Source organism: Agelaius phoeniceus, chromosome 9 (assembly GCF_051311805.1).
Source record: "Agelaius phoeniceus isolate bAgePho1 chromosome 9, bAgePho1.hap1, whole genome shotgun sequence".
Taxonomy (NCBI): Eukaryota; Metazoa; Chordata; class Aves; order Passeriformes; family Icteridae; genus Agelaius; species Agelaius phoeniceus.
In genome coordinates, this window is record NC_135273.1 from 13,013,730 (window position 1) to 13,027,376 (window position 13,647).

Sequence of the window (13,647 nt, forward strand, 5' to 3'; positions counted from 1 at the left end):
TTTGTAGGTATTTAGCTTCAGCTATTGAGATCACCTGCAGCAGAGCAAGGCATAAGGCACTAATCAAATAATCATTTAGTTTGGAAAAGACCTTTAAGATCACAGAATCAGTAAGTATCCCAAAGGAGCTGCACTACTGCTGCTGTTGTGCTGGGTGATGATGAGCTGACCTTACAGAAGGAGTCACCTATTTAAAACTCCTGTGGAGATTTCTGTCTGTGAAGGTCCAGCACAGTGCAGGTGCTTACAATAACATAGTGCTGATGGGAGCCACTGATATGGCTTCTTACTTAATTACAACCTGGATGAGCTGTGAGTACAAATACCAGCTTTGCTGTAGCTGAGTGTGAGTAAAAAGCTTGGGGGGAAGTAGCACTGAGAGAAAAGTGGAAGGTTTGTTTTTGTAGTGTTTAATGGAGGCTTCTTTTCTGTGTCAGTTAGTCTGTTGCTTTAAAGGCTACAGTTCTTTAAGTTTTACTGACTTGAGAAAGAACCCAAAGTTTTGGTGAGTACTTTTGAGGTTTTTCCACGCTGGCTTTTGTGCTGATTTTAGCTGCTTCTTTACCTGTATCCTGTATTCTTGTTCCCTGTCTGAGCATGTAATGTAATTGCTGAAGGAATTGGCCTCCTGTTATCATCTTAAGGTATAAGGCATGTTCAGACAAGTTTTGCTGCCTTAGTTACCACAGGAAAAGCTTCTATTAGGTCTAATGCAGTATCTTAGGGTATCTCTTTACTCTCTGTGTGTCCCTAAGGTACTTGAGTGAAAAAGAGCCTGTGGAAATAACCTGCTTTCTTAGGATCAGGTTGTGTATCCTACTGCTCCTTGGTTAAGTGAAGGTGTTCTCCTGGTTGTCTTTTCTCCACATGTGAGTACACATATGCCCAGCAAATCTCTCTCTATGTTCTGCACTTATAGACTGGGCTGTTTTGCAATGTTTCTGCAGTTATATGCTATCTTTAATGTTTGCAGTAGCAGAGCAGTATGTGACTGAGATGTTCTGTATTTTGCCTGGCTTCTTAAAAACACAAATCCCTTTGCAGGTGGTGCCATTTTCACATCTGCTGTTTGATCATGTGGGTGCCAGTCCATGTACAGTAGCATAACTTGGCTGTAGTATTGACTCCTGCCAGTGCTCTACTCTGTAATATTCCTGGCACCACCTGCTTGTGGAAGATACTAATGTAAATCATTGTTGTTGTGTGATGAGAGGCTTTAAACACTTTAATTTAGAAAAAATGACATAGAAAAGCCTGAGTGATTGTATTCCTGGAAACACAAGATTTTCTTTTGATTCCTATTTAAAAAAAAATCAATAATGTTATTTGTGAGCTATGTTCTGTACATAACAGAAGGTAGTTGGTTGGTTTTTTTTAAAGTTATACCAAAGTTGTAGATCAGCAGATGCTGCAGCTGTCTGCCTTGGGGATGCAATAAGAGCAGTATTCCCATGGGTAGTTCTAGCTCAGATGTTTGAACTTATACTAGAAATGCAGTGTGTATTGCTGTTGTAACAGAAAACTCCCTTATATGCCAGAGGGGTATGTTGTATGTAATACAACCCCAAAGAGCGGATAATCTTTCCTGTCCTACTGTTTAGGGTGTTGACACTCTGGGAAGATGTAGTGTAAATGCATAGGATAATGCCTTCTGTACTTCTGCATATCCATCCTCAATGCAGGATATGTGGGCATAGGGTCTATTTAAAGGAGAAAGAGTTAAAATGCAAATAGTTTTCTGTGACACTGGTGTTTGTCAACAGAGGAAACCCACTGTGGGCACAACCTCCCTCTGGAGAACCTGGCTGTATCATCCATTAACTCCTTTGCAGGGTATCAGGAGACTCTCCCAAGAGCACTTCAAGGACAAAGATTTGTAATCGAGCAGCTGTGAGAGTAGGATGCTGTGGAAGTACAAAACATGTTGTTCTGTTATGCAAACTGTTTTTGTGTAAGATAAGAAAGTTCTGGTAGGTAACTGGAGCTGGGTATGGGAATTAAGGCTGGAATTGAATGATTTGTCTTGGAGTGTGTAAAGTAAACAATATATAACCAGGAGGAACCAAATAATTATGGAGTGTCTGAAGCAGCTCTTGCAGGGTAAAACCTTTCAAGGCCACCTGCACCATATCAGTAATACCACATAAGGCGAGATTACCAAGGTAACGATATCAGAATTGTCAGGCTTAATTATGGATGTGGCAAAACTGAGGAAGAAATAATCTGGGTGGATTGGCTGTTTGGGAGGAGACTGAGGTAAAGAAAGCATGAACGTGGCAGAAAAAGTGGATCCTGAAATTAGAGAGTAATGTATAAAATGAGACAAAAGTGAGATCAGCTGACTGAAGGATTGCAGGTGTCTGGATGATAGCAAAGCCTGAGGACTCAAGCTCACAGGAATGCTGAAGTGATGCTCCTTGAACAACCTGCTGGACTCTACATCAGGTCTATCCTGGAAAGAATTGTTGTGGGAGGGCAGAGCAAAGTGGGGTAGATGTGCATCCTAGTGCTAAGTGCTGTGGGAGGGAAGGGTGACTCAACAGCATCATGTGTGGTTCGTAAGACTTGATTAGTAGCTTCATAGCTGTGTGCAAAGTGGTATAAATAGCCCTGAGATGCTACTGGTGCATTAATGAGATTATTGGCTGTTTAGTTGACTTATTGGTGTGCTTGGTACAATTAGTGCCCTGAGTCTGTTCCCTCAACACTGTAATATGAAGGGGAATAGTAGGGCAGAAGTCACAGCTGAGGGCTCAACCAGGACCTTCTCATTTGGAAGCTTGACCTACCTGGTACTGAGATCTTTTCTTTGAAGAACATGTGTGGATGGAGATGATGGGTATCAGATTAACTCTTGAGTGAGAGGAGGAGCAGGTCTATGCAGGCTGTGTTTTAACATGGAGGGGATCCTAACGACTGAATGTTATGACATACACATTAAAATATGCTCAACTAAAAAAAAAAACCAAAAAACAGTAGTGTCCAGATACACAGCTGCATCTGGGAAAGGGTTTAAATGAGAAATAACATGGTGGCTGGGATACTGAGACATGGGACACAGATTTGAACCTCAGGTGAGGAAGACATCCGATGTAAAAGGTGCCTGCAGTGGTTACTGGGAAGATAGGAATGGTGGTGGTGGAAGCTGTAATAACACAGAAATTAGGCTAAGCTGAAAGGAGAATGTGTCAGAAAAAGAGAAACTGTGGAGTATCTCCAAAATGTATCCTCTGGTGCAGCAGATGCATGCCCAGGGAGAGGCTGAATAGGTGACAGTGTCAGGATCACCTTGGCAGCAGCAGGGATGTTTTCTAGAGCCTTGCCTGCTGATGCAGTCACCCTATGGTAACACTCATCATGTGTTATTCTTGGTGGCACAGCTGTTCCAGAGCTGCTGTGTTACCCAGCAGCTGCAGTCAGAGTAGGAATGGCTGCTCCAAACCTCTCTGTCACCAGTGAGTTGCATTTGACTGCTATTTGAGCAGAGTTATACAGGAAGGTGGTTTTTGGATGACGGCTGTCAAGTAAAGACTTGCTCTGCAATGACTTGGCCATTTCCTGGTGTTTTGATTTCATAGAGTCTGGGCTTTGCACAGACCTCAGAAACAAATGCCAGACCCACACCAGACTTCAGTGCTTTCTGGGAATGTTGCTTTGAATAGCTGAAATGGATCTATTCCCTCTTCAAAGGGCCTCTGTAAGGGTTGACTGACTGTAGTATGCATTAGCTGCTATTTCCAGAGTTACCAATGCCAGCTGGAGCTCTTTTCTTCATGGTGCACTAGTAACAGCAGGGTGAGACTGGTGTCTTCTGGCTTCAGAAGTTAAATTCTCCCCCTTGGCTGAGCTGAAGGGATTGTGCATGGAGCTCTTGTATCAGCTGTGCTTGTGGTATTCTTCCAGTTGGCTTGGGCAGTGAAGTAATTCCTGATAGAGAAAGGAGGTGAGAGGAAACAGGGTCAGAGCCCCAGTACTGCTGGGGGAGTTCCTCAGACTGGGTTAGTGATGTGTGAAGGCTTGTTCTCTACAGCACTGATTTGTATTGCTGTTAATCACTGCTCTGTGCTGGTACCTTGAACTGGGTGTGATGCAGTCACCCCTTGTGCGAGTATTTAACACTTCTTGGAGTACTTTCCTGGGGCTGATTTTCTCTTGCAGAGTGTACCAAAATGTGGTGCTATTTTATGTTTGGGGGGTGAGTGGGTTTCTGTTAAAAATTCAAGTTTTTCCATTATTTAGCAGCACTAGTATGGGAATCTGGTCCTCTAGATAAAAATGAAGGCCTGAAAAGGCCCAGCTTTTAACAAGCTTTTGCATTTTCCTGGAATTCCTGTGTTGCTGCCAGGCATGTCTGGCTAAGAGAAAGCATCCCATTTAGGAAGGCAGCCAGGTGCCTCTGTCCTAAGGATCGGTACTGCTGGTGGAGAATCAAAGTTACTGTGTTGTGGCTTTTTGTGTACTGCTTTCTCACCTCCCCAAGAAGTACTTGGGAGTCTTCTCCTGGGTAAGTTTTATTGAAAAGACTTCAAACCAGGCATGACCTTAAGCTGGCAATAAAGGGATAGAAGTGATAAGGAAAAATATGAAACTGCTTTGTCGTGATCTTCTCCCACGCACTATCTCCAGCTACCAGGATGCTGGATAAGTGTGTGGGACTGACACCAGAGTGATGGAGGACAAACCTTGGCTTAATAAAAACATTCAGTTTTAACATCTCACTGTAAGCAGTCCTTGAAGCTGTTTTTTTTTTTTCTTTTTTAAAAGTCTTTACCAAAGCTTTGTAAGGTGGTAACAATTCTGCAGACTCTGCTCAAAATGGGGAGACTTACTGGAAATAACTCATTACTTCTTCATCCTCTTGGCTGGGGGAAATTGGTGCTTTTGCAGTATTCATCCCTGTACCCTTGGGAGTTGTTACAGGGCAATGGCAGGAGATCTGTGGTTTTTTGTGGGGTGGGGGAGGAGGTGGAGGTCAGGAAAAAAGCTAGAAAGAATAGTCTGAAAGCTTGAGTGCTGGAGCAGAGGAAAGGGTAACTTAATGGTATCTTCATTTGTGAGCTGATCACAGAGCTATGGAATGAGGTGAGAATAGTCTGGGTTGAGTGTTACAGTAAATTAGATGGTCATGTCCTCTCCCATGGGCCCAATGTCTCCACAGTTGTGTTGGCTTGCAGCATATTCCCTGAGGCAGTATCTAAACCCATCCAAACTGCCTGCCTGACCTGGGGACCCTGCTTCTGCTGGACAGAGGACTTGGTGAAACCAGACTCTCCAGACAGGTGAAATATTTGTATGAAGATTCACATGTTGGGTATTGTGGCACAGCTGTGTGTTGGTACTGCCCATGATACAGGCAGGCTCACTTCAGTCTCTCTCCTACAGAATGTGAAGTCTGGCATGAATTTAATATTTACTTTTTTCTGTTTTCTGTAGCTCACAGTGGTATCTTGTGTTACAGAAATACCTAAAAAGAAATCTCACCAAATTCAAAGCTAGCCAAGGTGATAGTAAATCTCTACTGCCCTGAGATGTTCAGAAAAACCATGGTCCCCTGTATTTTTAGCAGGTAATTTCTGCTGCTTTAGATACTAGGAAAGCCCTACCAGATTTGGGCATTTCTGTTTTGACTAGTGGTGGTTTCATCACCTGTAGTAACTGAGAGGGCTGAAACAAAAGCTTCTCTTATCAAATGTCCTCTCTAGTTTTGTATTGCAAACATTGCTTGGTTGCTCCATAGCAACTCTATGTGGGGCAGCTGGTGTGAAGCACACTTTGCTTGGCAGGCCTTTTTTTGGGAGCTGTGGTGTCAGTCCCCTTGACCTCCACTGAGATGTTTGAGGAGGGAAAGGCCCTGCCAGATGACTGGGCCAGTGGGTAAGGGAATTGCTGGAGTCAGCTCTGGCAAGTCTGGGAATAGTCTGCAGTATCATGTTCTCACCAAGAAGAGATGACAATCTTACGTTAATTTTCTGTGACCATCTTTGGACTTTTCTCTTCTTTTTGTTGTGCCTGGTGTCTCATTCAGCAACAGCCAAGTGGGATCTGAACCCTTTTCCAGCAAGGTCAAAACTGCTGGAAAGGCTTAAAAGGAGAGGCTGCCTTGTCTCTTGCTGTGTTGGCCCCTTGTTTTTCCCTGTTACCAACTACTGCTCTGGATGCCCTGGCATGGGGAGGCTTGGCTCCCAGGCACAGCCTGCTGTCTGTCCATCTAGGCTTTCTGTCTGTCTGTGCCACCAATACCTAGCATGTATTGATGGATGTCAGTGGCTCTCAGGAGCAGGCAAGCATTTAGCAGAGTTCAGCTCAGGCTTTAAGGTCTGCTTTGCCTGTTCCTGCTCAGGACGTTCAAGTGCTCAGTTACAGATGTGGTGATTTTTAATTTTTTTTTTTTCCCCAAGGGATAACAGAGCTTGAAGGTGGAGCAAAGGAGGGTGGTAGTCTGAAGAGACAGATCAGCTAGGATCCCCTCTCCCTTTCTGGTCCTGTAGTTGGTCCTGAAGAGTTGGAGGCTGTCACATATTTACTTCCAAGACCAGGCCAGCCTCTGGCTGCTGGTACTGGAGAAACAAGAGAAGTAAGAGCAGGTGGATCATAGCATGGTTTGAATTGGAAAGGACTTAAAGATTATCCAGTTCTAACTTCTCTGCCATGGGGAGGGGCACCTTCCACTAGACTAGAGCTCTCAGAGCTCCATCAAGTGTCACGTGGAATGCTTCCAGGGATGGGGCATCCAGCTTCTCTGGGCAGCCTGCTCTGGTGCCTCACCACTCTCACAGTAAAGAGTTTTAATTTCTAATATTCAATTTGAATTCACTCTCCATCAGTTTAAAACTATTCCCCTCTGTCCTATCACTGCTTGCCCTTGTGTAACTCCCTTGCCAGCCTTCTTGGAGGCCCCCTTTAGGTACTTTAGGTGCTATAAGGTCTCCTTGAGAAGAGGAAGGGGAGAAGAAACTGGGAATTGGAGTCCTTCAAGTGGTACCACTTGATGTTGGTGTTTGGAGTCAGTTTTCTTAAGCATCTGATTAATGATGCCTTCCAGCCATCAGATGGCCTGACAAATGATCACCTTCTGGGCAAACCCTGTTTTCCCTGCAGCAGTGTCTGCTTTTACTTCCTGGTAACTGAGGGATTGGGTCGGGCAAGCTGGTACTGGTGTTCTCAAAGCCCTTTTCTCCTGTACACGTGGATTTGTCATGCTGTAGCTCAGCCTGAAGGTCGGTATGAACAACAGGCAATTGTGTAATGGTGGGGTAAATCGCATTGTCAGCCCCTGGGGGCACCAGGGTGCTGCTCTGCAGGGGCAGGGCCGGAGCATTGTGCTCCTGCATACCAAAACCTTGTTGCAACACACCCGAGCATTCGGAGCAGTGCAAGCCAGGAGCTGGGGCTCGGTGCCTCTGCAGGTAAGACTGTGGCCGGGCAGTCTGAGAGCTCTGTGCTTGGAAGCAGGCAGGGGCAGGGCAGCAGCTGTGCAGGGGGGGCTGGCAGAGGCCACCCAGTCAAGGCTTGCCCTGACAGGTTTGCAAACTTCCTCTGGGGCTGGAAGTCTTGTGTAGGCTGTCAACACACTCCCCCCGGGTGATCTGCTTCCAGGGAAATGTGTTGGCTTCTGTGGTAGGGCATGTGATAATGCTGCCCTGAAGCACTTCTAGCCCTGCTTAATCCTCATCTTGTTTCCCCTTCTTATCTGTTCAGTTTGCTTCCTCTTGTGGGTCATCCTGATTGTCTTCTCCTTCTGTCCTAAGACACGAGCTTGTTCCCCTTATCTTTCTTCAGTGTAAAATCAAAGCAATTAGTAGCTGTGCTCAGGCTGCCTTGTGATTAAACCCCCAGTGATTTAGATGGCCTGTCAGTCCTTCTCCTTGCAGCTGCCAGGAAGACCTGGGAGCAATGATGCTGACAGCCAAAATGCAGGGTGCTACGGAAGCTTTTGAGCAAGAGCTGGTCATCAGCTAGATGTGAACAGCTTCTCCAGAGTGGTTCTTAACTGGCTTGGAGCAGCACACTGACCCAGCAGAAGGGGTGTAAGCTGGGCTTGCTTTATTTCATATGATGGATGCAATAACTGCACACTCTCTGTGCAGACCACTTGCTCTGAAATACAAGCACTTTACAAAGTGTGCATCTCAAAAGGAATGCATGAATGAGCTACTTAAAGAGATGCTGAGACTGGTTTTCAAGATGAGACCATTTATTCCATGTGCCCACTTTATGCTGCCATTGACATACAACACCCCTTTGGATTTTTGTGGTCATTCTGAGCAAGTTAGGCAAGTAGGTTGTGAACTTTGTTTCATTTCCTCCTATCTGAGGGGGTGATGGTTGTGATGGGCTTTGTCTCCAAGGCTGCAAGTCTTGTTTAAGGGTGCTGCCTAGTCTTGACTGAATATTCCAGTGCTGTTTTGCTGTTCCCTTTGTGGAGTGTAGGTGTCTACCCCTGAACCCATGGCAAAAAAAAAGGCTTGAGCTAGTTAATGTGCATTATGAGCCTCTAGGAAAAGGAAGAACTTGTGCTAGCTAAAAAGAAAAAAAAAACATTTTGCAGTACCCAGTGTTGCTTGTGTCAAGCAACTCTTAGGGGACAGCTGAACTTTCATCTCTCTTTCTTGGTTAACGCCTGTGGGAGAGGCAACTCTAGTTAAGGCAAGAAGAGCCCACAGGATCTGAACTCAGTGGGGAAAAAAAATCTAGTTTGCTGCCTATAGTCCTATGCATGATCTTTTCCTGTCTCTGATAGCAAACTCTTCTTAAAAAAAAAAAAAAAAAAAAAAAAACAAAAAAACAACCCTATGCTATATACAGCTTCCTTTCTGGCCCTAGGGGAGAGGATAATGAGTCATGGGAGGACATTGCTTCATGCCCTGGAGGGTGCTTGGATAACTGGCAAAGGCAGGCTAGGAGCAAATTCAGCTGTAGGTCAGAGTTGCTCAAGGTAAATGCACACTTAAACGTGAATGGTAATTAGTGAGACCAGAAGGAGAAACCTGCACATGAGAACTTGTCAGAGGAAGTGTAGATGTGCCTGGATTTTGCTCTAGAAATAAACAAAAGGTACAGCTCTTGTTTGCTTATCAGAGTAAAAGCAGGGCTTTGGGGGGATGGGGAGAGAGTCAAGGGCAGCTGAAGATCTTTTTATTTGTTTAAGATTTCCTTGTTTGGGCAGGACGGCAGTTGACATGACTGCAGCAGGGTTGGGCTGTGTTGCCTCTTTCCTTTCTTTGCCCGCTTGCTTTGTTTCTTTCCCTTGTGCCTGCCTTTCCCACTTTCATGCCTGCTCAAGGGCCTCAGCTCCTTGCAGTGTCTTGCTGCCTCCTAGCACTGCAAACACAAGTCATGAGGATATGAGGTTGACTCTTCTGCCCTCAGTGGTCTTTATGTCAGCTTGTTCTCATCTTTGCAACTCAGAAATGTGTGGGTTAAATAATGTCTTGCAGAGGAGCTAACAAGCAGTCACTGGCAATGTGGCTCACTTATTCTTGGTAGGTTATTGCTCCTGCAAGCTGTGGGGAGCTCCTTGTATTAATTATTAATTAGTTGGTATGCTTACAGTGCGAGTGTATCTCCTTATTCACCCCAAAATGTATATAACCAGTATAAATTGATTCTCTTCCCCTTCTGTCCTCACAGCTTTTGAGACTTAGCAACTGCTCCAGAGAAGTGCCCCTTGTGTAAAACCCCAGCCTCCTGTACAATGTACCAGTCCAGCTTTGTGCCACGGGAATATTACCCAGCCATGATCCCACCTTCTGCTTATACCTACCCACCACTGCGGCCTGGGAGAGCAGAAGACACATCCAGATCTGTGATGTTCCCTCCCATCCACATGCACAACTTCTACAGTCGACCCATCACTTTTGTGGTGGACAGGAACAGCTACCCTGACTATGCAGGAGGTCAGGTGGAGTATCATCATCTCTATAGTGCCTCCAGTCCCTATATCCATCCATACCACAGCTGGCACTTCCCTCCTATGGTCCCTATCCCTATCTACAGCCCCTATGTAAACTACCATCCCTATGCTGCCTGCCAGAGGTCAGATCAGTATCGAGATACGTGGCCAGAAGGCTTCACAATGAGAGGGGAGCTTCAATGGGGGAAGCTTGGAAAGGTGTTTGGGCCTAGGAAAGACCTCCCAGAATTTGTGAAGGATGATCTCCGGAGGGTTTATGGCACCTACCCCCGGACCAATGTTTCCATATCCTATCGGAAAGGGGAGTTCTTGGTTAAGGGAGACCCCAAGACAGAAGACCAGGAATATGCAGTGGAGAAGAAGGTCATCCAGCAGGCTGTGACCCCCAGTGCCAGTGAGGCAGATGACAGCAGCGAGGACCGGAACCGTAAGAAGAAAAAGAAACTGAGACATTGAGGGAGTCAGATACCCAATGGACTGATGCTCCAGTACCCTCATGGGAGCCAGTTGGCAGCTGGTTTTGGTGTGGTTGGCAAGTAACACAAGCAATGGATGCCACCATTCTTGTTGATTTCTTTTAACTGCTCCCCATCAACCACAATCTTATGGCAGATTTACCCTTATTGATGCATAATGCCCACCCTGTGAAGAAACCACATGACACTGGACTGTTGGGTCAGCTCATTGGTCCTGGTTTTAAAATGAGCATTTGATTTCCACTGGTTTGGTTAACTGGTCACAGCCTGGTGGGGGATCTCCAAACTGCAGCTCTTGATCAGAGAAGATGGGCCTCTTCCTACCTTGTCCAGGGGAAGGGCCTGTAAGCTGGTTCTCTTCCTGGAGCGATAAAAGCTGAATTTCCTTCAGGCTGAGGGCAGTGCAGGTCCCAGAGGACACAGGGGTTCTTGAACACTCTGAAGAACAATTGTCTGCATGTCTTGTCACTGCTGTTTATGACCATATCATTGTGCTTTATCACCATGTGAGGCCTGTGCAGCACTTCCCTACACTCTGGTGTCCCCATCCTCCTACACTTGATAGTGTGGTGCTCATTTCTCCTGGCCACATGTCCTTATTGAAACTGCTGTTGAGGCCCTGCTCTGGGTCTGACTTGGCTCTTGTTGGAGGTGCTGGCTCTCCAATGAGGTTACTGGAGTTGTGTGAATCACAGCACTTCCATGGCTTGGTGGTTGTACTGGAAGAGCTGTGCTGGAAGTCTGGAGGGCTGTGAGGGGTTGGGTCTGACTTACTTGCAAACTTCTAAAAACTTCTACCTTTTAAATGACTATAAACAATAAAAAAACAAATGCAAATGTTTATATTTCTGATTCTTAAATACCTTACATCAGTCTCTTTTGTGAACAACTTACAATCAAATCTGACACTTTTTTGTGACATTAGGGATGGCTTCTGCTGTGGTTCATGCCCAGCCATGGTGCCTTGTCCCACTTGGCAGTATCCTGCCTTGCCCTAGCTTATTTTCTGTCAGCTTCTGTAGGGACCAGCAGGAACTTTATAAGCATACAGAAGAAATAGGGGACCCTCTCTGTCACCCTGTAGTCTCCTAGTCTCCCCCTGGCCTCACACATGGGAGGGAATGGGATGTTATCAATCTGCATAGCAAAGGAGAGACTGAGGGTGAATGAACTTGGAGGCCTTTGGTTGTTCTGAATTGCAATAAAGTGAAAGCAAGTGGCTTTTCTTTAATTTTTTTTTTCTTAGTTGGTGCAACAGATTTTGTTTAACCAATTGCCAAAATGTCTCAGCAACTGTCTGCATTTCCCCTTCCCCATTTAGCTTCTTGGAAATGTGTTAACTCTGCTGCCAGACAAAGCTGCAAGAGGTCTGAACCAGAAAAAGTGCTGTAGAAACCTTGGACCAAACTGGTGCTCTTTGGCTGTGTTGCAAACAGTGGCCGTGGGACTTGCTGAATGTGCTAGAAAAGGCCTCCATTACTGACAGCTGGCTAATAAGTTATGCTTCTGCTTACCTAGTATAGGAAAAAGGCAGCAGTTCCTGCTGGGTTGGTTGGTTGTTTGTTGAGGTTTTTTTGATCTCTTCCTTGGCTGAGCAGGCTGTCCTACCTAGCTAGGGATGTGCACTTAAATGCCTGCATTGGTGGTACACTCTCTGTCCTTCCAGCAGAAGAAGCAGCTCCTTTGGGCAGTGAAACCAAAGTTCATGCATTGGGTCCTTGCACAGTGGTTCAGCACCTCAGTGGGGTGTGGGAAGGAGCTTCTTCCCCATCCCCTGTAGCTGTTGTGGGACACAGCTGAGCTGTAAGAACTGGATGCTGCCTGCCATGGGCAGGGGCTGCTTTAGGTGAGATCCTGGAAGAGGTATAAACTAGCTCTTCTAGGCAAGGTGAGGAAGAGTATGGGGTTTGCCATATAGTGATTTTGAAATGCTACATAAATTACAAGGACTTGCACAATAAATTATCCTAAATGCCATACCTCCAGCTGTTAGGTTCCTGGTGGCAGCATGATACCATGTTATAGTGGAAATGTCCCCAAAATCAAGGGGCACAGACAGGCTCTCCCAGAGGTATGTGATGGATAGGTGAAAACAGAGCCTGTTGCCTACACAAATACTTTCTCTAAATATGTGTTGCTGCTGGGGTCATCTCCAAAGCCCATGAGGAGACAGAGGGCATAACCCTTAACTTTACTCATCCTGTCCTGTTTATCTTCTGCAAAGTTTTGTTTGGTTTTGCTGCCTGGACTCTGAACAGGAGATTGCTGGGCACACCCAGGCTGTTGTTCTGACAATGTGTATTTTTAGCAGAGGCTCACAATTGCTTGCAGTACATCAGGAGGTAGTAATGTATTTATTTTCTAAAATTCCATTTCACTTCCAGAAGGAAGAAAACATTGTATAATTGGGTGGTTTTTTTCCCTTGGGGGAAGATGTGCCACAAACCTCTAGTAGCTCTCTGATAGCAGATATTTCTGTGGTGGCCATAACTCCCCTCCACCCCTAACCTGGTCTCTGTGCAGGAACAAAATTTACATATTCCTTGTAGGAAGAGCTCAAAGTTGCCTTTTCTTCCTGAAGGTTTGAGGCTCAGTTGCTGCCCAGCTGCAGAACTGAATCCATAGGGCATTTTGGAGGCTTTAACGCCTATGGAATTCAGTTCTCAAAGCCAAGCAGCCAGTGCGAGTCAGCTTCCCCAGCTCCAGCCAGCTGTGTCTCCATCTGCAAGGGGGGAAAAAATAGCAAAGAGCTCATCATATCTTTTGACACAGGGCAGGCACTGAGCTGACACAGATTTTTGCAACTGGGAGCTGCCACAAGGAGAAGACTCTGGCACCTCTCACCCCAGAAGCGGCACAGACAGACGCAGCTTTCTTTGGAAACTTTGCTCAAGTTGGCTGGCTCTTTTTTTTTCCCACTGCTTCAACATATGCTGTTTGGAGTCACTGCAAAATTTCAGGTCAGCCCTGAGCTCTGCAAGCCTGCTAGAGCTGTAAGAGAAACACCATTTCTGCCACCTAGGACTGGTATTGGCAGGTGTGTTGAGAACCCCCTATGTATTTGCTCTGTGTGCAGGTGTCATACAACCCTTGGTCTAAACTGCTCTTCCTAAATGCTCTTTCCTCAGTGTGTGTGTCTGAAAAGGGGCAAGCTGTGCCAAGGGGATGCTTAGTCCTATAGGAGCAGCTCAGCACTTCGAGGCACTGACCCTCTGCTCCATTCATACTGAAACCAGTGCCCACAGGAAACCCTTGAAC

The 13,647-nt window shown here is 45.8% G+C and overlaps 1 protein-coding gene across 3 annotated transcripts; it reads left to right on the top strand.

Annotated features, from left to right (window-relative positions):
- Window positions 1-703: 703 nt before the first annotated feature.
- C9H10orf95 (chromosome 9 C10orf95 homolog) lies at window positions 704-11,279 on the top strand. 3 transcript variants are annotated; one of them, XM_077182939.1, is made up of 2 exons: window positions 704-869; window positions 9,631-11,278. In XM_077182939.1, the coding sequence occupies exon 2, from the start codon at window positions 9,695-9,697 to the stop codon at window positions 10,367-10,369; it is 675 nt and encodes a 224-aa protein (XP_077039054.1). In that variant the 5' UTR covers window positions 704-869; window positions 9,631-9,694; the 3' UTR covers window positions 10,370-11,278. The 3 variants fall into 3 exon arrangements, with proteins under 3 accessions (XP_077039054.1, XP_077039056.1, XP_077039055.1); XM_077182941.1 differs by lacking the exon at window positions 704-869 and adding an exon at window positions 2,060-2,162 and having other exon boundaries at window positions 9,631-11,279; XM_077182940.1 differs by lacking the exon at window positions 704-869 and adding an exon at window positions 2,262-2,445.
- Window positions 11,280-13,647: the final 2,368 nt, after the last annotated feature.